Source organism: Tiliqua scincoides, chromosome 2, assembly GCF_035046505.1.
Source record: "Tiliqua scincoides isolate rTilSci1 chromosome 2, rTilSci1.hap2, whole genome shotgun sequence".
In the NCBI taxonomy this organism is placed as follows: Eukaryota; Metazoa; Chordata; class Lepidosauria; order Squamata; family Scincidae; genus Tiliqua; species Tiliqua scincoides.
The window spans coordinates 119,921,655-119,944,878 of record NC_089822.1 but is presented as its reverse complement, the minus strand read 5'-3'; the positions used below and the strand labels follow the sequence as shown (position 1 = coordinate 119,944,878).

General features: G+C 43.6%; 2 protein-coding genes across 2 annotated transcripts; both read left to right on the top strand.

Annotated features, from left to right (window-relative positions):
* Nucleotides 1-4,118: 4,118 nt before the first annotated feature.
* LOC136638709 (olfactory receptor 13H1-like) lies at nt 4,119-5,075 on the top strand. The gene has a single exon (XM_066612743.1). The coding sequence runs from the start codon at nt 4,119-4,121 to the stop codon at nt 5,073-5,075; it is 957 nt and encodes a 318-aa protein (XP_066468840.1).
* An 8,228-nt stretch (nt 5,076-13,303) lies between these two features.
* On the top strand, nt 13,304-14,260 carry LOC136638708 (olfactory receptor 13H1-like). Its single transcript, XM_066612742.1, has one exon. It carries the CDS (start codon nt 13,304-13,306, stop codon nt 14,258-14,260), a length of 957 nt encoding a protein of 318 aa, XP_066468839.1.
* Nucleotides 14,261-23,224: the final 8,964 nt, after the last annotated feature.

Below are 23,224 nucleotides of genomic sequence, written 5' to 3'. Positions count from 1 at the left end.
ACCAGGGAAGAGTAAAAGAATGGAGAGGGATGACAAGGGGAACCAAGTAAGTCTACGGCCCTTCCGAATGCGTTAGTGAGGGCTTAGGGTCCAATCCTAAACTGGCCCAGAAACAGTGCTGAACAGGGAGTGCTGGAACAGGGTCCACGCCAGTCAGCGCTGACAGGAAGAGGACATGCTGCCACCAGGGGGTAAGTGCAACTGCCAGGTGTCAGTGCAGCCTCTGGGGGGCGGGGGGAGCATGGAACAAGGATGGGGGAAGGAGGAACTGGGAGTGGAATTGGCAGAGCTCAACTTCTCTGTACCCTGAACTCTGACTCTCAGGTCTATGTCGACAAAATAGCCAAAGAAAGGCTTGAGAAGCCTCATTGTGAGGCTTGGGGCTTTCTTTCCCTGGGGGAAGGGAACCTCCAGCTGCTTCCTGGTGCCCACTGGATACAGCGATAGTCACTTTACTTTACAACACGGCAAAATGAAGAGGGCTGTCAGAAAAGAATGCTTGGGTGTAATTCACAATAAAATCGACTGCATCTAATGCCAACCGCGGCTTGACAGCATTCACTGCCTGTTTGCCTCCCAGGTCCTCAGAATGCCTTAAAAGGTATAAGGGAACCGGTAGTAGCATTTTTTCGTGCTACAGAGGCCACACGCAGATGCGTGCAGCCTCTGGGCTTCAGAAAGTCCTCCACAGGAGACCAGAGCACAGCTCCGGTCACCTTTGAAAGGTTTAAAGGGGCCGAAACCACAAATTTCCTTATCCACATTTTTCAGTGTCGGCGAGGGGTCCGAGAACGGATCTCCTATTGGATACAAAGGCCCCACCTGTATATACAATGTTACACACTTCTTGTGATCATATTTTACTGCTGTGCCCATCGTTGCCTGCTATTTTGGCTGGAAATATAGCTTGCAAATGCCTGAAAGGCATGCCTATCCTATACTGGCCAGGATTTTAATTGCCCATTTGGGACATATTCTCAATGGTATGGGCAATTCTGCCTCTTAATCTCTTAAATGACTCAGAGCGGGAAAAGCCTGTTGGTAAGAGTTTTATCCTGTTATAATTACAAGGTGCCTTCCTTCGTTTCTAGCCACACAAATAGGTTGGTTTCCAGTGAAGTTGCTCCACGTTGTCTAGATCTCAGGTTTATTCTTCCATGCAGATAAGAAGGTCCTCTTTATCACAGAGGACCATTTTTTAAAAGATTTGTCTTGATGCAATACTCTTGGTATCAAATTCATTTGCAGAACCCCAATAGGAGCTGTCATGGAGAGTGAGATATTTACATGGCACCTATCAGTTGTAAATAGCTAGTGGAATCGGCAGGGATCTTGACCCAATTTACGCTCACATTATAAACCTAACCTAAACTTATCATACAATATAGTCATTTGAAGCTTTTAGTGAATTTATTATTGCTGTTGTTCATTTGCTCTTACTTCCAAATTGGGAAGATTTGGATTTTTTTCTTCATCCACAACTGTTTCACTGTCTGCATGATGACGATTTATGAAACTCTCTTCCATTATTTTTAGTTGTCCTTAGGCTGCAATCCTTTCCATACAGACAAGGGAGAAAACTCCACTGATTAAAATGGTACTTAATTCTAAATAAACATGCACAGCAGCTGGCTGCACAAGGCAGTCCAATCCAGCTGCATCAAACAACAGAGGACAAGAGAATTGTCTCTAGCCAGATGTTTTCAGGAAGAAGATCAGACGAGTCCTTCATGTTCATTTTCCACTGGCTGAAGGTAAGTTCTCCAAGGTTCTTTTTCCAATTATACTGCACATTTCAAGTGTCCATAAGATTTACATTCAAAACTCATGTATCTGAGAACATTTCCTATGCTGCCATTCTTACTTATGAAGGCAACCCAAGGAGGTCCTCAATAACATTAAAAAAAATACTACCAAAGGTGGAAAAAAACTATTTAAAAAATAGGCCTGAAGTAAAACAACACAGCACAACTGAAAAGCCATAGCAAAATAACTGCATCAGAACTGTGGAATATCACCCCCCTCGATAAAGAGAAGCCAGGTTTTAACATATTCAGCACATTTTAACACATTCAAAATGTTCTATCCAAATTATTATTTTCCAAGTTCAGTGGCATGGAATATTTCACTGATGTCAGAAAATGGAAGTCCACTATTATGTGTGGTCCTGAAAAGGCCCATTAAGGCCCATCTTATTGGAACTGGGATATATAATATGCCAGTGGTTCCCAAAGTCCTACTCAGACTTTGGGAACCCTGTAAGTATGGGGAGGGGAGAGGAGGGGGCAGCAACATGATCAAGACGATCGTGCTACTGCCAGGGAGGGAAAAGTTTTTAGAACTTACCTGGGGGTTGCTGTGGCTCTCCGGAGGGTCTGGGGAGCCTGCCACCCCATGTGCAGGAATCCATGAGTCGCCAATCGGCTTTGAAAAACAAAAAATAACACTTCCTGTTTCTTTTTGTGCAACCAGTTTTTTTTTCTTTTTCAAAGGAGTTTGGAAGCTCATGGAGAGCTACAGAGGGAGTCACAGGCTCTCCAGACCCTCTGGAGAGCCATAGCGACCCCCAGGTAAGTTTAAAAAAACCCTTCTGTCCCTGGCAGCAGCACAATTGCCCCAGTTGCGTTGGTGCCAATTTCTGAGCCATTCCCTTTAAAAGGGAATGGCCCTTTTCTGGTTCCCCAGTGGGTTATGACCCATCAGTTTGGGAACAACTGTAATATGTTATACCATGATGTGTTCAGCCTTCAGGTTTTATCTATGGAGGTCCATAGTCTCTGAGTAACGGGAGGAGATATCTCTGCTTGAGGAATGTGACTTGACCTTCCTTAAAAGAATGTAATTAATCTCAACAAACAGGAAACACGAGGAGAGTAGAATTTTGTATTCAGACTGTGCTTTCTTGAAAACCATATGACTTTGAGAATAGAAACTAATCTATAAGAAGCAGGAGAACTTGCCAATTTTGGTAATAGACTGAATTTTGAATATGCATCAGGCCTTTGGAACAGATATATAAACATGGAATGTCTGTATCTGATTGTACATGTCTCTCATAGCTGACCAGCATGCTAGCTGTGATTGACTCTGTGCCAGACAATTGTCTTGAATAAACAGAAGAAGTGAATGTCAGAACAGTGGGCTGTTTGTCTCTCTGAGTTCTTTCAGACTTAGAATGCAGGGGGAAGGGGATAACCAGATTCCCTTCACATTGAAAAGCACTACAGTTCACAAATATTTGCAAAGCTCGGGGAACACCTCATTGTCCTCTTGATCGTTGTAGGTTCTCATCTCCCCATCACTTTGTATTTCCTAGGGATCTCTGACAGTACAATCACATTTATTATCTTAGTAAGTGGATTTAGGGTTGAAGAAGATTAGGAAATACTATATATCCATATCAGGGTGCAATCCTAACATGGTGTTAGGCTGGCCCAAGTCCCTTGCGCTGGCTCAGGAGTGTCAGGAAAGTGCGCCACTCCGGAAGCACCCCTCCCTGTGCCATCATGGGCTCTGGGAAAGGTGAGTTTGCGCTGGTCAAGCTCGGCCATGGCAGGGGTCTGGGGAGGGCGGGTAGGAGGCAGGAGGGAGGCGTTCCAGGGTGGGGAGTGGGCAGCAGGCATTGCTGAGGACGGGCGGTTATGCTAGATCCTGACCCCATTCCTGGGCAGCCTGGGCCAGCCCTAGGCTGCTCAGAATTGTGCTACTTCCAGGTGTGGCGAAGATCTGAGTAGCCCCACTGGGGCTGCAGTGGCTCTCCCCCGGGTAAGGGGAAGCGATTCCTCTTGCCCTGGACTGAGCCACTAAACGCCTGAACCTCGTGCTGGATACAGCGCAGGCATGCTGGCCTGTCCCAGCGCAAGTTAAGATTGCGCTGTAAATTGATTGTCTCCAGATCAATGCTTGCAGGTTTTATAACATTTCTACTACTCATGAATATACTACAGTTAGATGCAATATTGGCCTGCCAAAGTCTGTTCTTAAACTGTAGCACTAAAAGGAGCATGCAAGCAAGTAGGATTACATCATGTTTCCACAAACAGTGATGAGAACATGACATGACATTACAGCTAATCTATTTTTCTCTATTTAACCCTCCATGCATATAAGAGGACATCATGACCAGGCTTTACAATTCCACCCTCCCTGCAAACGAGAACGAGACTGAGCCAGAGATCTTCCTACTGACTGGTCTCTCCAGCCAGCCATTCATGCGTAAAGTAATCTTTGTGGTGTTTCTCTTCCTCTATCTGATTACCATCACTGGGAACGGACTTATTGTGCTTCTGACTGCAGTAGATTCGCACCTCCACACCCCCATGTATTTCTTCCTAGGCAACCTCTCCCTTCTTGATATCTGCTACACTTCCAGCACGATCCCTCAGATGTTGGCCCACAGCCTTGCAGAAAACCCCACCATCTCCCATGCCAGGTGTTTTGCTCAGATGCGCATCTCCCTCTTCCTTGGTGTGACGGAATGTATTTTGCTGGCTGTCATGGCGTATGACCGCTTTGTGGCTATATGCAGCCCTCTCCACTACTCACTGATCATGAACAGAAAGGTGTGTGGTTGTTTGGCTGCCTCTGCATGGACCTTGGCTTTTCTTCTATCTGTTGTAATCTTCTTCATCATGAAAACCCAACTGTGTGGCCACAATGTTATCAATCACTTTGCATGTGAGGTGCAAGCTGTAGTGAAACTGGCATGCTCAGATATCTCTGCCAGTTTGGGTGTTACACTAGGCAGCAGTGTTTTTACTCTTCTTGTACCATTTGCCTTCATTCTGGTGACTTATGTTCGCATTGGTCTGGCAGTGTTGAGAATCCGCTCAGCACAGGGGTGGAGAAAGGCTCTCTCTACATGTGGCTCTCATCTTACAGTGGTTGGGATCTTCTATGGCACAGCCATAGCTATGTACTTGAAGCCACCAGACAGATCTTCAGACCAGGACAAATTTGTTGCAATCTTCTATGGGGTGGTGACCCCTATGCTCAACCCTCTGATTTACAGTTTGAGGAACAAGGCTGTGAAAGAAGCGTTCTGGAGAGTGATGGGACGGAAAATGGGTGCTTAATAAATGTATTGAAATAGTTCTTTTGAGTCTTTCACCTTTATTTTATCTACTCAAAGCAATATATACTAAGAAATTGATTGTGGTATGAGGTACAGGAAGGAAAATGGATTCCTAAAATTTAATGAATATATTGGAACATTCCTCTTAGGTTCTCAAGTGGGAAAAGGTACTTGTTCAAGCAGAGAAATATCAAGCTGCTGAAGAATTATGCACCGTCCCTCCATCCTTTTTCAGCTTCAGACTTATTCCTCTTTAAGCTATTTCTCTGTAGAAGAACTGACCTTTGTCCTGATAACACATATATAGGAATGTTGAGAAGGCATAGTTTACCTCATAATACTTGGCATCTTCAAGGTTAATTTTGTATGTGAAGAGGCAAGTGAGAAAAAACATTAGGAAATAGTTACAAAATGTTTTTGGAACAACATATTAAGCACAATAATTTCATTGGAAAAATTGGGGACCAACCAAGTGCATTAAATGAATACTGCTAATGTTACCCCTGCTAATTGGGTAAGAGGCACTTTTTCAAGTGGGTGCTCCTTTTTTTAGCAGGGGGAGAGTAACTGGCTCACCTCACCCCAGCAGTGTCTGTTCTAGTGGCTGTCTGCTGGTATTCATTTGCATCTTTTTAGATTGTGAGACCTTTTGGGACAGGGAGCCATTTAGTTATTTTGATTTTTCTCTGTAAACCGCTTTGTGAACTTTTAGTTGAAAAGCGGTATATAAATACTACTACTACTACTACTACTACTACTACTACTACTAATAATAATAATAATAATAATAATAATAATAGAGGAAGTCACGCAGACATTTCAGCTGGACTTTGGACTTTGCTCTCAGTCTGGAGAGGTTGAAGAGCTTTCCATCTGATCTGGTCCGGAGATAGATGCCTTCTGTTGCAGTTCCAAAGGCATGCTTCAGCAGAACAGCGAAGAAAATCCCAAACAAGGTTGGTACAAGAACACAGCCCTGCTTCACGCTGCTTCGGATGTCAAAGGGGTCTGATGTGGAGCCATCGAAGACAACAGTGCCCTTCATGTCCTTGTGGAAGGATCTGATGATGCTGAAACAGAGACGCCTGCGTTGGCTCGGTCATGTCGCGAGAATGGATGATGGCCGGATCCCAAAGGATCTCCTCTATGGAGAACTCGTGCAAGGAAAGCGCCCTACAGGTAGACCACAGCTGTGATACAAGGACATCTGCAAGAGGGGTCTGAAGGTCTTAGGAGTGGACCTCAACAAGTGGGAAACCCTGGCCTCTGAGTGGCCCGCTTGGAGGCAGGCTGTGCAGCATGACCTTTCCCAGTTTGAAGAGACACTTGGCCAACAGTCTGAGGCAAAGAGGCAAAGAAGGAAGGCCCATAGCCAGGGAGACAGACCAGGGACAGACTGCACTTGTTCCCAGTGTGGAAAGGATTGTCACTCCCGAATTGGCCTTTTCAGCCACACTAGACACTGTTCCAGAACCACCTTTCAGAGCGCGATACCATAGTCTTTCGAGACTGAAGGTTGCCAATTCATTCATTCATTCAATAATAATAATAATAATAATAATAATAATAATAATAATAATAATAATGCTAAATGGAACTGGGATGGAATAATGTTACAGAAGAACGTGACTCACAGAGCAAATCTGTGCATGTTTACTTGGATAGAAATAAGAAACGTATACAAAAGTGAGCATAGAATAGCAGGTTTAGTCTATATCAGTGTTTCTCAATAGGACTGGGCCCTAAGAGCCTGATCCAGAACCTGGCTATTTTTTAGTTTAAACCTCAGGATTCTTCAGCCTCAAGCATCCAGTTTCAATGTGATTATACAATGTGGAATCAGTCTATTATTTATAAAAGTTGTAAAATATCACTTCTACATTATAAAAGAATGAGAAAGGGTCATTTTCTATATTACTTGGTATGTCAGTGAGAATGCTTACATGTAAGTTGATTCCCAGAGGTACCTTGGAATGATGCTGTTTCATGATGCAGAATCATTGGGAGGAGGGTACTGTGGGTAAAAAGGAGGCCATCAGCCTCCACTGGAGAGGAGGAACAATGCAGCAAGGGAACAGTGTTCTGGCAGAAACGAAATGGAGAAAGAAGGAACAGTGAAAGGTGTGACAGGTAGGCAAGTTTTGCACACATGCCCATTCGTTGCCAACCCTCGAAAAATCTGGCTGAAAATTCTTATTGAAGAAATGCTGGCCCACTAATTTGGATCTTCCTTCAAAACAATAAGACGTTAGTGGCCATTAACCTTTCGTCAATAACAAAGTCTGAGGCTTCCTTCTCCCAAGTAATAAAGGAGCCCACAGAAGCCATGAGGCTGGAAAGTGTGATCGCTACGAACCACCTGCCCCTGGCTTGCCCACCTGCTTCCCCCTCCAGCCTTCTTCAGCCACTTCTAAGGCAAAAACCCTCTTGGGCTCCTCCTCATTTCTTTTCTTTTTTTACAATGCTTTATTTATTTATACTTCGCTTATCTACCACATATTTATTAACCCAAAATACAGGTTTAATATTTTCTCCAAAATAAATTGACATCTATAATTTATTTTATTTACCTTCTCTTTTAAAAAATAACCCTTTTATTTATCTTAATACCACTTTAATTTTCACAATACTTATATTCCAAATTCCCTTTTCATCCACTTTAATTTAATTTAATATAATTAATAAAATATTTATCTTAATTCCACTTAATTTCCGCAATGTTTATATTTCAAATTTTCATTTACATCTATTTTGATTTAATATGGTTAAAAAAAAAATTCTACTTATTGTTCAACCATTTTTACCTTCTTCTTATTGCTTACTTTGTACTCTATCTTATTGGTGTTCCCTCTTAGTCCTCCGACTGCTTCTTCCACTTCTTCTTTTTCTTCTTAAGTCTGTTGAATTTCTTGGCCCCCTCTGTTTTTCTTTCTTCTTTTTCATTCTGTTATTCTTGGATTCAATCCATAAATTCTTCCTCTTCTTGAGACAGCTTGCTCTCTGAACATTTCCTCTTTTTCCTTCCTTAAGGTTCTTAGTTATTATGACAATTGCTTCTTCCGTCTCATGTCCCATTTCAAAATACTCCACTTCTTTAACTTCACCCGACATCTGATCCATTCTTTTTTCTTCTCTATTGTTTACAATCTGTTCCTGCGAGTTTACAAGGGAGGAGCTTATTTGCCCAATTTGTTCAGACAGTTCTCTGACCTGTTGCTCCATTTCTCTTCTAAAATCCATCGCAAAATCCACCAACTTGGCCTGGCTTTCACGAACATCTTTTAAATTTTCAAAAGCCATTTTTATCAACACCAACTCGAACCACTTCCTGCAGGGCTACTTTCCAATTTTGTATCCAGGGCTACTTTCCAATTTTTATATCCAAAAAAAAGTCAGTCAAATCAACACACTCAAATTAGGTTAGTATGCCTTTAAATGACCAAAATAAAAAATAAAAAAATTCAAGCCTCTTGCTCAGAAACCGAAAGTAACAGTGACCAGGCTTAAATCAAGGCTTTTTGCTGGGAAAATGAAAGTAGACTTTATTTCCTTCGTTGAAGATTACTTATTTATCTCTCTTCAGTACATACCATTAAAAAAAATAATCTTGTACTTACTCCAGCAGGGGAAATACCAATTCACCTATTCCCCCCTTGGGTGGCTAATGGCCAGCGTGAATAATTTAGAATTATCTCCTCCTCCTCCAGACTTCTTACTTACAGTTCTCGGTAAAACTTTTTAACGAGCCAAGTTTACTCACTCTTAATAGCTTTTTTCGCTGCGATGTTGTTGTATCTAGGCCACGGGAGGGCGAATTCTCAGCTTTCCGAGCTTCTCCAAGATGGCGCCTGGGATAGATATGATTCAGCACAGAGCAAAACAGAGAGAAATCCTTGAAATTGTCTGTTTCTAAGGACCCCCCTGCTCGAGCTCTCAGCTCTTCGTACCGTCTTCCTGGCACCGAAGCGTGCCTTAGTTGTTTAGGCACATGAAAACACATCTATTTCGCAGTCTCTTCGGAAACCCCCAAAGTTCACTGCAACTTTGCGGAGAGTTAGCTCTGCCCCCCCACATTCGTTACTCATTTCTGAGTCAGTGGCCTGAAGCCCGAGTCAGTGCCAGAGTCATCGACATGGGTGGCTCAAGTGTACACGAATTGGCAAAAAACGTGTTTTCGCAACTCAAACTCGAGTCACCTGACTTGAGTTTCCATCCCTGGTAATGGGACAGGGTGGGTAGTTTGGGGCTGAACTGGGAGAGTTGGATGTTGGAAGTAAGGGGGTGGCACCCGTTGCAGTGGAAGTAAGGGGGTGGCACCCGTTGCAGGTGACTTGAACCTGATGCTATTTTCCCTGGTACCAGGTACCACACACCCCACAGCATCAATCCCAGCTTGACTGCAATGCACTGGGGACAATTCAAAGTACTGATTCTGACCTTGCTAGCTCTCAATGATACACCACAGGAAGTAGTTTCTCCATTACATCCCTCCCCCATAATTTTAGAATTGTAAGAAAGGTTCTGCTCTGCTTTCTGTCCTCTTTCCTGGGAAGCTTTGCCAAAGATGCAAGGTTGGACCTTCTGAGTAATGTCCCCAGTTTGTGGGACAAGCTCCTCAGGAGATCTGCCTGCCTCCTTTCTTTCTTATGAGTTGACAGCTAGTTGAAGTTTTCCTGTTGATCGAGGCATCTCGCGGTGGCTGAATATATAGTGGGCAACGTGTTTAACAGCTGTTGCTTATTTCATCCAACACAGGGTTGGAGATCTTCTTTTAAAAATACTTTAAATGTGATGCATTTGTTGTGATCATATTATACTACTGTGCCCATCATAGCCTGCTGTTTTGGCACGAAATAGAGCATGAAAATGCCAGGAAGAAAGACATACATATCCTGCATGGGCCAAGATTTTAATTGCCAGTTTGGGACATATTCTCAGAGGTATGGGTGATTCTGCCCACACAGGTAACCTTTGAAATGGCTCAGAGGGGGAAAATGTCTGTTGGAAAGAGTTTTATCCCTTTATAATTAGAAAATGCTTTTGTTAGTTTCTAGCCACACAAATGAGTTGCTTTTAGGTTGCTTCACAGTGTCCAGATCTCATCTTTCCTCTTACCTCTATGGATAAGACCATTCTTGGAACCTCTCACTAAGTACCATCTTGAAAAGATTTGCCTTGATACAGTAGTCCTGATATCAAATCCATTTGCAGACACCCGAATAGAAGGCGTCATGGAGAGTGAGGTACTTACACAGCAGCTAGCTGTTGTAAATGGCCAGTGGAATTGGCAGGGATGTTGACCCATTTTACATTCGCACTATAGACCTAACCTGATCTGTTAAGTTTATCTTCTGTTAGCTTTTGGTGAATTTTATTATTTTTTAATTACTTTGCTTCTTCCTTTGCTCTCACTACCATTTTTTTTTCTTAATCAAGAACTGTTTCACTATCTGCATGATGGCTATTTATGAAACATTTTTACATTATTTTTTAATTGTCCTTAGGCTGCAATCCTTTCCATACAGACAAGGGAGAAAACGCCACTGATTAAAATGGTACTTAATTCTAAATAAACATGCTCAGCAGCTGACTTCACAAGGCGGTTTGATCCAGCTACATCAAGCAACAGAAGTCAAGAGAATTGTCTCTAGCCAGATGTTTTCAGGAAGAAGATCAGACGAGCCCTTCAGGGTCCTTTCTCATGGATAGGTGAGTTCCCCACGGTTTTTTTCTTATTTATCACTGCGAATTTCAAATGCCCATAGGTTTTACATTCAACACTCTCTTTGAGAACATTTTCTATGCTGCTATTCTTACCTATCAAGGCAATCCAAGGTTGATCCACGATAAAATAAAGCAATCAAAGTGCAAACAAAAGAAGAAATAACAAATTAGAAAGTAAAAGAAGACAGAACAACTGAAAAGCCACAGGTAAATAACTCTACCAAAACTGCTGGACATCACCCCCTACAGAAGCTGAACAAAGAAGCCAGGTTTTAACATATATCTAGGGAAGGGATCAACCACACCATGATGGGGAGATTATTGTATAAGATTGGTGTTATCACTGAAAAGGCTCTAATAGGGGTCACCCATGCCTCTTATGGCAAAGGCACACGGGGAGGTGTATACAGGAGGAAGTAAGGTCTTCCCACTTCACAGCCACAATTAACAATGTGGCTGTCAGATGGAAAGTTGAGAGAAAGAACACCAAATATCTCCAATTTACCACCCTATCAGACCCTCGCATGGAGGTGATGTCCATCAGCTGATGTTAGCCACCATAGAAAAATGGAGCCTCCTTGTTCAGTAGCAGTATACCTTGCTGGAGGGAACAAATAGCAAGAAAAGCTGTCACTTTATGCCCTGCTGGTAGACACCCCAAACACATCTGGCTGACCAGCATGGGCAACAAAATGCTGGACAAGATGTTCCAGTTTGATCCAGAATGTCTTCTAGGTCTTAATATAAAAATGCTTGAAGAGAGGAACAGCTGGAAGATCAAAATAACTGTATAAACCAACAAAAACATGGAAACAAATATTTAAATGTCTTGGGGAGTGCAAATATAATTGCACAGGTTCTGCAGTTATTAGGGCAAAACAAGGGGGACCCACAACAAAATGCCACAGTGTATCTGCAGCTCCCTAAGAAGAGCGCTTTTATCCCAGTTTTAAATTTACCTGGAATAGGATTTTTTTAAAGCAATGTTTGAATCTTTCAGAAAAAAAGGAAGAATCTTCAGGAGGGGAGAAGAAAAGGGGCATCTCTTGACCCTCCCACTTGCCTGAAACCTTCCACAGCTGGGTTTTAAAGTGCTACAGGGCTTGGTTTCAGGGCTGGCTGATGGATCTCGCTATACAGGATGGGGAGGGGGGAGAATAATAAAGAAAAATACAGGAAGAGAAATCTGCTCATCTGAAGCTTAGTGTGATTGCAATATGTTTTCCAAAATTTGTCAATGCTGTTATGAAAAATACTGTCAAAGCACATCAAGATCAGAGTGTGTACCTTTGTAAGCAAGCTTGCATTATGCTTTCTCTTGATAGGGCCTCCAGCTTACTTGGAAGTGGTAGGCAAACTGGTACTCAGGTGTGGCATGTTCTGGCCAGTGGCCACTGAAATTGTGTCACAGCTCATCTAAGCAGCAGGAACGGCAATGATAGTTTTTTTTCTGCAGTCTGAAGATGCGCAGGTGAAAGAAATCTGACACTGGAGTTTACTGAAAAAGGTTGCTAAGAATTTTCTGGCTGACAGGCAGAGATGACCCAGCCAGGAGACCAATGGAACTGGCCGCTTTGTGTGGTGGACTGGTGGACAGATGGAAAATGGGGTGGGGGGGAGAGGTGCCATTAAGTCACTGGGTGGCCTGAGGCAAGACACCTGCCCTTAGCTGCAATATGGGGATAATAATATGTACAGAGAAATCCAAAGCACAGCTAGTCAGAAGTAAGTTCCATTGCATTCAATGGGCCTTACTCCCAGGAAGGTGTACATGGAATTGAGTCCTGACTCGCATTACAAGGTTGTTCTGCACTGAGAACTACTTAGCATATTCAAAAAGTGCTATCCCAAATTACTGTTTTCTAGGTTCAGAGGCATGGAAGCTCATCAATATACCAGCGACACCTTGAAATGTTTTCCACTGCACAAGTATTTGCAAAGATAAAGGAACGCTTCATTGTAATTTGAACATAGCAGAGTCTCTTCTCCCCATCACTTTGTATTTCCTGTGGGTCTCCATCAGAACAATGCACATTTATTATCTTAATAAATGGATTTGGGATTGAAGAAAATAATCAGCTATTGTATATCCAGGTTGCTGCTTGTGGTTTTAGGGTATTTCTTCCCCACTATCTACGTGGGCCCAATCCTATCCAACTTTTCAGCAGCAACGTAGCTGCACTACAGCCCAGAGTTAAGGAAACAAATGTTCCCTTACCTTGAGGAGACATCCAGGATTGCCACCCTACCACAGGATGCAGTGCATGCCCATTGGAACGGTTACATCCGTGCTGGAAAGTTGGATACAATTTGGCCCCAAAGGTTCTAAGGCTAGGTGGAATACTAACCTGCCGGATTCACGTTCTTAAACTATAACGCTAAACTGAGCACGCAAACTAGTAGAATTACATAACCTGTCCACAATTAACAATGAGGAGAACATGATCTCATATTCCAACTAATCCATATTTGCCCATTTACCTTCCATGCAGGTAATAGGACATCATGGTCACACTTTACAATTCCACCCTTCCTGCAAGCAAGAATGAGAGTGAGCCAGAGATCTTCCTACTGACTGGTCTCTCCAGCCAGCCCTTCATTCGTAAGGTGCTCTTTGTGGTGTTTCTTTTCCTCTACTTGATCACCATCATGGGGAATGGACTCATTGTGCTATTGATTGCAGTAGATTCGCACCTCCACACCCCCATGTATTTCTTCTTAGGCAACCTCTCCCTTCTCGACATCTGCTATACTTCTAGCTCGATCCCTCAGATGTTGGCCCACAACCTTGCAAAAAATCCCACCATCTCCAATGCCAGGTGTTTTGCTCAGATGCTCATCTCCCTCTTCCTTGGTGTGACGGAATGCATTTTGCTGGCTGTCATGGCGTATGACCGCTTTGTGGCTATATGCAGCCCTCTCCACTACTCACTGATCATGAACAGAAAGGTGTGTGGTTGTTTGGCTGCCTCTGCATGGGCCTTGGCTTTTCTTCTATCTGTTGTACCATCCTTCACCATGAAGATCCACCTTTGTGGCCACAATGTTATCAATCATTTTACATGTGAGGTGCAAGCTGTAGTGAAACTGGCATGCTCAGATATCTCTGCCAGTTTGGGTGTTACACTAGGCAGCAGTGTTTTTACTCTTCTTGTACCATTTGCCTTCATTCTGGTGACTTATGTTCGCATTGGTCTGGCAGTGTTGAGAATCCGCTCAGCACAGGGGTGGAGAAAGGCTCTCTCTACATGTGGCTCTCATCTTACAGTGGTTGGGATCTTCTATGGCACAGCCATAGCTATGTACTTGAAGCCACCAGACAGATCTTCAGACCAGGACAAATTTGTTGCAATCTTCTACGGGGTGGTGACCCCTATGCTCAACCCTCTGATTTACAGTTTGAGGAATAAGGATGTGAAAGCAGCGTTCTGGAGAGTGTTGGGACCGAAAATGGGTGCTTAATAAATGTATTCAAATAGTTCTTTTGAGTCTTTCACCCTTATTTTTATCTAATCAAAAACTAAGAAATTGATTGTGGTATTAGTTTTTGTAAGGAACGGTCTGCTTTATTTAATGTATGCTGGAAATGGTTGTTAGGAGCACAAGCATATAAACACATTAGTCTAGTTCAGGGGTCAGCAACCTGCGGCTCTGGAGCCGCATGCAGCTCTTTCAGCTGTCTGCTGCAGCTCCTCCGGGTGAAAGTGGCGAAGTGGGTGACAGGAGGCACCTGTGTTGGGAGGGCAGGCTGCTTCCCTTTGCCCCCTGAGCTCACTGCCCTCCTCCACCCCCACCTGCCCCACATTGGTTTCCCTTTTCAATTTTGCCGGCTCTGCAGGCTTAAGCGCCCTGTTTTTCCCTTCCCCAACAAGACGTCCTCCTCCTCAGCCCTTGCAGCCCGCCTTTCCCTGAGCAGGTCCCCACTCAGTGCAAGGAGAGGCTTTTCCTCCACAGCAGAGGAGACATCCTGTGTGTCTACTCAGTAGTAAGCCCCATTACAGCAGATGAAGCTTACTCCCAGGAAAGGGTGCCTGGGATGGCAGCCTTGGAGCCTGCTCCTATGCATGTCTACTCAGTTGTAAGCCCCATTACAGCAGATGAGACTTACTCCCAGGAAAGGGTGCCTGGGATGGCAGCCTTGGAGCCTGTTCCTATGTGTGTTTACTCAGTTGTAAGCCCCATTACAGCAGATGAGACTTACTCCCAGGAAAGGGTGCCTGAGATGGCAGCCTTGGAGCCTGCTCCTATGCGTGTCTACTATGTTGTAAGCCCCATTACATTGGATGAGGCTTACTCCCAGGAAAGGGTGCCTGGGACCTTGCACTGCAGGCGTGGGAGCCCCGCGCCCAGCAGGTCTGTTCGAGAGCAAGCCCCGCTGTAGTCCCTGGGCTACTCCCAGGAAGGTGTGGAGGGCTGTAGCCTCAGCCCCCTCCTATGCAGGTCTACTCACAAGTAGTCATTGAGGCTTCCTCCCAGGAAAGTGTGAAGAGGACTGCAACCTGAGAGCTCCAACCAACTTCTCTGCTCAGAAGTCCCATTGTAGTCAATGGGGCTTACTCCCAGGATAGTGTGGAGAGGGTTGCAGCCTGAGTGAGGGAGGGAGGGCAGGCGGGCAGGCAGGGCAGAAGCTGGCCTGTGTCTTCCCCCCTTCCCCCCAGCTCTGGCTTCTTCTCTTCCCCACCTCTGGAGTCTGTGTCCTTTTTTCCTTCCAGCAGGGTGCCTCTGGAAGGTGGGGGGAGTTCTTTAGTATCCATGTACGATTAGCAGATGTCATAACCACCATATGTATTGGAATCCTGGAAGATCTGGTGAGGAGGTAGATGTGGTGTCAGCAGTGGCCCCTTTAAGGGTAAGGCCTGGGCATCCAGCAGAGTGTGCTGCACAGCTGCAGCCACTTGAAGGCAATAGGGCCCTCAAGGATATAAGGAGCACCTGAAGCAGGAAGGGGATGTGGGTTGGAGGTAGGAGTGCAGGTTAGAGAGGTGGCTGACTTACTTTGGAATCTGACCTTGGACTGTGACTTGGCTTATTAACTTTGGACTCTGCCCTGGATACTCTGACTGACTGCTGGAGACACTGGAGTTTGGTGTGTGGCTGCTGTGCCCAAGACCTGCTGATGACCCAGGGTCTGCTGTAGTGGTGGGAGGCTGCTGGTAGGAGAGAGGACCTCTGCAGGTTGAACAGGCGAGCTACCCTGGAGGTGGGATCCAGCAGGACTGCAGGGCAGAATCAGGGTCATTTGTTGGGGGAAAGAAGGGGAGCTAATTTGCTTAAAGTGGGCATAATTCTCCAGGCAGAGAATGGCCTTGGAATCAGGCAAAACACCATAGAGGACCAGGCGTCTAAAAACACAGGACAAGAATGTATGACAAAACTACCTAAAAGCTACAAGAGGGGGCTACATTATAAAAATGGGAACTATAAGAGCATAAAGTTAAAAAAAAACACTATATATGCAGTTTTATCTTCATTTTAGATGTCGAAAGGGTTTTGTGGCTCCCAAGGTTTTTTTTCCCTCCAGAAAACGGGTCCAAATGGCTCTTTGAGTGTTTAAGTTTGCCGACCCCTGGTCTAGTTGTAGGGTGAAGACACAATTATATACCTTTCCAGGAGGGAAGACATTTTACTAGGACCAGCCAAGGTTTTCCTGGCAACTGAGGTCATTGCCCAAATGCTGCCCCACACTTACTTGATGATTTGCCACACTTTGCTCCTCCTGCTTCTTGAACTGGAAACAAAAAATGGAGATGGCAAGGAACAGGAAGTGCAGAGGGCAGGAAAATGATAGTCTAGAGCAGTGGTTCCCAAACTTTTTTAGAGACTCTAGTGGCTGCTGCCTGGTTTATAAATGTCAAGGGGTGTGGCTATAATGGTGTGTAGGCAGCAGCGCTCTTCCCAAGTCCCAAACCTACAATTTGAGAATCACTGGGCTATAGCATCAAAGACACTCTAGTCCACCACTCTATGCTCCTCGTTTCCTCTTCCACTCCATCTTTTCCAATCCAGGGGGTGGGAGGAGGGGGGAGCAATGGAACTGAGTAGGATGATGGAAGTGGACATCACCCCTCACCAATCTGCTGCTTGAGCTGACTTCCTCAGTTGGTCTCACTGATGGGTTGATCAAGTATGTCAGCTTTTGCAACAACGACAACAAAACCACAACCACCACAAAAAAATAAAATCTTGATATACCACACTGTGTATCACACTATGTAACAAAATTTATCTGAATGTTTCTAATTTTCTTTATTAATTTTGGTGTAAGGATTTCCAAAATGCAGCTATTTCCTGCATTGCATAGCATAGCCTAGTTTAGCCACAATGTACATTATGCACCAATAATATGATGTGTATTACAATGCCATTCTAAAATGAGGTGAGGTACCTGCCTTTGATACTGTCCAATTATTGCGTATTGGTGATGGTTTAATTGAACATTTGAGACCAATTCCCAGCGGCTTTAGTCTGCATTGAAACTATTTGCAATAACCTCAGGGCTATGAAGCCAGTTGGTAAAAGTTTTCAAGTGATAATTAGAGAGCCCTTGCATTTCTTGGCTTCCAATTAGGTTACTTCAGATTGTCTCAAATTAGTTGAAAGCCAGTGGAAGTTTCTTTCCCTATTAAAACTAGTACATGGATGGGCTGTGATCAGGATTGGAACCATGGTGAGGCAAAGCAATCAAGTGGTTTTGGCCTGTTTCCCTATGCTGTTTACGGGTAGCCCAATCCTGAGCTGCCTGGCGTGCAAGGCTGCAGCAGTGCCGAAAATGGCTGCCGCCGCATCCCGCACACTCCAGGCAGCCGCTGGCGGCTCCTTGGGAGAAGAGAACTTTCGTTCCCATTCTGCAATGAGGCTACGATTCTACAGAGGTTCAAAGGTCAGCATGGAATCAAGAGCCTCTGTTGTCGGGTGGCCAGCCTGACACAGAGGCTCTGGATCCAGTGGAGCAAAGCTCCACCGGTCCCACCTCCCTCCAGCCCAGCTCCCTCCCCTGGCATACCTCCTCCCCACCCTCCCTCTCCCTCCCCAGAACTCCTCCTCCCTGTCTCCCCCCAGGCCTCCACCTACCTGTCCGCTGCTCGGCGGTCCACACAACTACTGAGTGGTGCAGCTCCGGCGCTCACCCAGCGCTGGGAAGCGCCAGGCTAGCACCAACAGAGCACCAGCGCTATGGCCTGCAAATATGCCTTACAGCATGTTTGCGATAGTGCACACCAATGGTGAGCCGGTGCGCAAAGCTTAGGATTGGGCCCTGAAACACCCAAAGCACCCAGGGCCACATTTCATCTTCCTCTAAATGTGCAGTTTGGTCTAAGGTCTCCTTTCCACATTTCTGACGGATTTTGTGAATCCAGGGCTTCAAGGCCTCTCTGGCTTAGGGGAGATGGTACAATTCAGCTTCCTTGATCCCCTTGGGGTTTGGCGCAGAGAAATGTGAATTGCCAATAGGCAATCTATGGGTCTGAGTCAGGGTAGGATTGGTCAGTTATGTGCTGTCTCCTCTACGGTAGGAGAAGGGGGAAAGCATGTCTAGCTACAGGTTCTGCTGCAGGCTGTTGATTTTCACTGATGTCAGTAAATGTAGCCAAGTTTTAATGCAAATCTTGTTTCATGACTTGCTGGGGAGTTTCTAGGCAATAAATAACTAATATAATAATTCATTTTTAATAACCAGCATCATCCATCTGCAGTGTATACTAGCATGCCCTAAGGTACTTCAGTTCTCAAACCTCCCATTGTTGTGTCATTGGGGGAACTTCTATGTAGATGACCAGACCCTGTCCACCCCCACCCCAGGGCTGAGGTATCCATGTCTTGCAGTATCCTCCCATCCTCCTGTGCTGTGTTTGCATGCCTTGCGCCAGTTTTCCACTACTTGTGATGTGCAGGAGTGCCACGTGTTACAGTACTGTTGCATAAATTAACAAACAACAGAAAAGATTAGTTCTAACTTCTAAAACTTGCTGTAGCTGATGGAATAAGCAATTAGATTGAATCGATGAGGTTACTGAGGATCCACAGCAAAAGGCTATCATTGAGACAAATACCAAAAGTCTCTTGTCTCTGCTTTCACAGCAGAAGGTAAGGCCTGGAATCCAGGGAGTACAGCTTCTACTAACTCCAAACCAAAGGTCCTTAACCAAAGACCCACTTGTGTTGGCCCTTACTTGCAACTTCAACACATCAGCACAACCTGCTTTAGAATATTGTGGGGGGGGGGGGAGGTCAACCAGAGCATCAGAACTGTATATTTTTACACCTTAGGAAGGAAGACAGATTGCCCCACCCAAATAGTTTCATAGGTGATAAGTGATTTTTGTAACTGAGCCTTCTTGATTTATAACCTGTGGCATCCCTAACTCTCTGTGATGACATGAAACACATCTCAGTCATGCTGAGATTTGTGAGCTCTGGATTTCGAATCATATCAAATCACAATGGTATCTCCAGGCTAAGATGTTTATTAAGCATTTAAAATTAAAAAAAAAAGTTTTGAAACCTCAGAACATGCCAAGACCCTGCTTTTTGCCTAACAGCACAATCCTATGCATTTCTACTCAGACATCCTACTGAATTGGAATTTGCTTCCAGGTAAAAGTACAGGGTTTCAGCCTTATTGAAATAACATAATTGGCATACCTTTGAAAACAGGATTGTCCAGAGGCATGCAATTTCTAAAAAGAGTCAAAGAATTTACCCATGATACTTCCTAATTGTTCCATATCGGCGATGAGTTTAACAGGATATCTGCGACAAATTCCCAAAGGCTTAGATATTTATCTCTGTGCAATGGAGACTGTTGGTAAATGTTTTCAACTTATAATAACAGAGCCCTTTCATTACTTTCTCATCCCAGAAACAGATTGATTTTCAGGCAGGTTGCTTCACATTGTCTAGAAGCCGTCTTACCTTCAATTAGAAAAAGAATTTGACACTGACTGACAGAATACCCACAAATGTTAGCAGCCACATTACAGAGGAACTTGAGGTATTGCTAGTTTGTGGGTAAAGTATTTATAAGACAAACCAAATGACATAAATATCCAGTAGATGTTCATTTCTAGCATGCTCAATGCTTGGAGTTTTTAAATATTTGTCATTCTAAAAGTTTGATATATTTCTTAGCCTGCAGCCATAATTATTGCAGCTATTTGAAATCCAGAGTTTTTCACAGATCTTTATGAGACATTTTTCCATACCCTTTCAAAAAAAAAAAATTTCATTATAAAAGCAATTTGTTCAACTTTCATCAAACAACAGAAGGAAATATCAAGACTTTCTTAACAGTTTTTGGCTGGTAGATCAGTAGAGGAGGTAAGTTCCTTTCATTATTGGTAGGTTTTTGTAAAAATTCACAGTGTTTTAGTATAGATACAAGATAAATCACTAAACTTCATGGCTGAGGGGGGATTTGAACTTAGGTCATCCTGATTCATTTGACTCTTTGTCCACAGTGTAGTTACTTTGATTTTAGAAATGGGTTATGTCAGAATGCCAGATGCAAGGGAGGGCACCAGGATGCAGGTCTCTTGTTATCTGGTGTGCTCCCTGGGGCATTTGGTGGGCCGCTGTGAGATACAGGAAGCTGGACTAGATGGGCCTATGGCCTGATCCAGTGGGGCTGTTCTTATGTTCTTATGTTCTTATGTGGATGTTCCCACCACCAACTGTGAGAAGCCTGTATTGTTGTTTTATATTAATCCTGAACATCATAACTCATTTTCTGTGGGGAGCAAGATAATTATCCTATCTTTGAATTATCCTATTCAAAGATATCCTATTCAATAGGATATTCAAAGATATCCTATTCAAAGATATCCAAAGATATCCTATTATCTTTGAATTATCCTATTTGAATTACTCAGAAACTTCTTTGAGAGCAATAGGATCTGATCTATGACAAAAAGTACATATGAAACAATTTGGAAACCATCAACATTCATGGAGAGCCTAGTAGTGCATTCTCCTCTTTTGCACTTATTAGCTTTTTTTTCCTTCCAGAATGTTTCTTTGGGTGAGGGAGGGTAGGGAATTAAGGGCCAAACTACGCAAGATGTTAAATGCATCACTGGTCCTTCCCCAGCCCTTTGCTGTGGTCTTGATTCAGCTCTCCCTATGTATACTATCTGACAGGGAAAAAAATATCTCATTGCTGCCCATGTGATCTTTTTTCCCTTTGTAAATTGTTCACACAGGACCCTGATCTGGCCTGGGACTGTGGGGGAGAAACTAAGGTTAAACACCTTTAGTGCATTCCTGATCTGGTTCACCTTATCATAGGAAAAAGAAAACTAACAAAAAATACCACATGCCCTAGCTCTGGCACAGTGATTATCCACTTATATGAAGAGATAATGTTTTTACAAATAGAACATTCTATGTCTGTTCTAACCTTCTCTCATGTTATCTTGACATGTAAATTCTGAGCCTTTGGGCAAAGACCTCCCCTTTTCTATGTTCCCCAAACACATATCCACCTAACATTAATATAATTGGATTTTAATGATTATAATTATCCACATTCTGCTTAACATTTGCATCCCCCAGTCCCTGAGATCTTTACACAGAGGCTGGATAGCCACCTATAGGAGATGCTGTCGTTGTGGGTTGGTGAAGCCCTTTTAAAGAAGTGTTTCAAAATAATATTATGCTAGCAGCCAATTATACTGAAGTAAAACTTCTGTATCCATAATTCAAGGGTAGTGATGTCAGTAATAACAGGGTTGCTACTCTTAATCCCAGATTATCATACGATATTAACAACATCTCAAAATTAGCCTCGCCAGTCTGTAAAAGGGCAGCCTATGCTCTGCATGAACTGCATGGTATTCCTATGCATGTATGTGTACTAGAAACAAGAGGTATAAAATTAACTACTGCAAAATGTGATCCTTTTTTGAAAGGCTAGATCTGTGGTTCCCAAATGGGTTTCAACCTGAATTTTGATGGGTTTCAAAACTGACAAGCTGATAGCTAACATGGAAAATGTAGTGTGCCCCATGGCAATTGAAATGGAGCAGCACATGCACATTTACTGTAGAGTAGGCAACCATGCCTAAATTCACTTTGATGGGCAATCCAAGAATGGTCAGAATGGTCTCAACCCAATGAACATGGAGCTCAACAAACATTCCAGAAGGCGGTGCCCTCCATGCCATAGTAAAAAGGATAAAAACAGGGGCTTGAACTGCTGGTAAAGTGAAACTTTTAAAAGACTCATAACCCTAGGTGGGTCTCAGTAGACTGTCATTTTAAAAAGTGGGTCCCGGTGCTTAAAAGTTTGGAAACCACTAGGTTAGACAAATGAATGGAAGAGGACATAAGGACATATTAATGGCCATAAGCCATGACAGCTAAATAGAGCTTCCATGTACAGACAGAGGCACTATACCTTTGTGTTGGGCACAAACTACAAAGAATGTTTCTTTCATGTTCTCCTCATGGACATCCCAGAGGCATTTAACTGGCTACTGCTAGACCAGTTGAACCTGTGATCTAGTATGGCAATGTTTATCATCTTAAATACTGAATATAAAAATAGCACTTGGGCAATTGTTTTCAAAAGACTGATGGATTATTATAAGAAAAAGGGGAAGATGAGGAGGGAGGGAAAACAACAGAAAAAGGAAAAATAGGATGTGGGGAAAAGAAATAAGAAAGGCAGGATAGGTAAAAAGTAGAAGTGAAGAAATAGAGCACAATGAAAAACCAAAAATAAGTAAAAGAGTGCATTAGAATGATGAATTGGAGAATAGGGGGAAAATAAGATTCTGAAAGGAGAAAGAGAAAGAAGGAAAATATCTGTGTTTAGGAACCTACATGGGGACTGCAATATATGAAAGAGGATGAGAGAATAAAAAGAAAGGGTGAAAGGGCTGGATAAAATAATCATGAAGAGTAAAAAAGGGAGGGAGGAGGGAAATGGGAGAATAGGAAAAAGAAGAGGAGATCAAAGGCAAAATAAACAGTAGCAGGGAAGAGAAGTTGAGTGTAGGAAGTAAGCCAGAAGATTTTCCGGAAAAACACACATGTACAAGTACATGCTCACTCCTCCTCCACCTCTTCCTCTCTGAGGTGGAAGGCTGGCAAGCTGAAGCCCAAAACTGAAATTCAAAGTGCTTTCAGCAGGCTGATACCCTGGACTTTGGTTACCACTGTCGGAGACAGAGATGGAGAGGAGAGGAACTTGGGGCTAAAACCCAATGCTTTCCTCTTGCCTGGAAGTAAGTTCCATTAAACTCAATGCGACTTACTTTGAACAGCTATGTATAGAATGTCACTGTAGGAATAGTGAGAGTGGAATGGGTGAACATGTGGTGGTGGTGGGGAAGAGAGAGAGAGAGAGCATCAGGGAAATAGAGAGACTGAGGGAAATGCTGAGCAAGATGGACAGAAGAAGAGAGAGAATCAGGGAAATGTGGA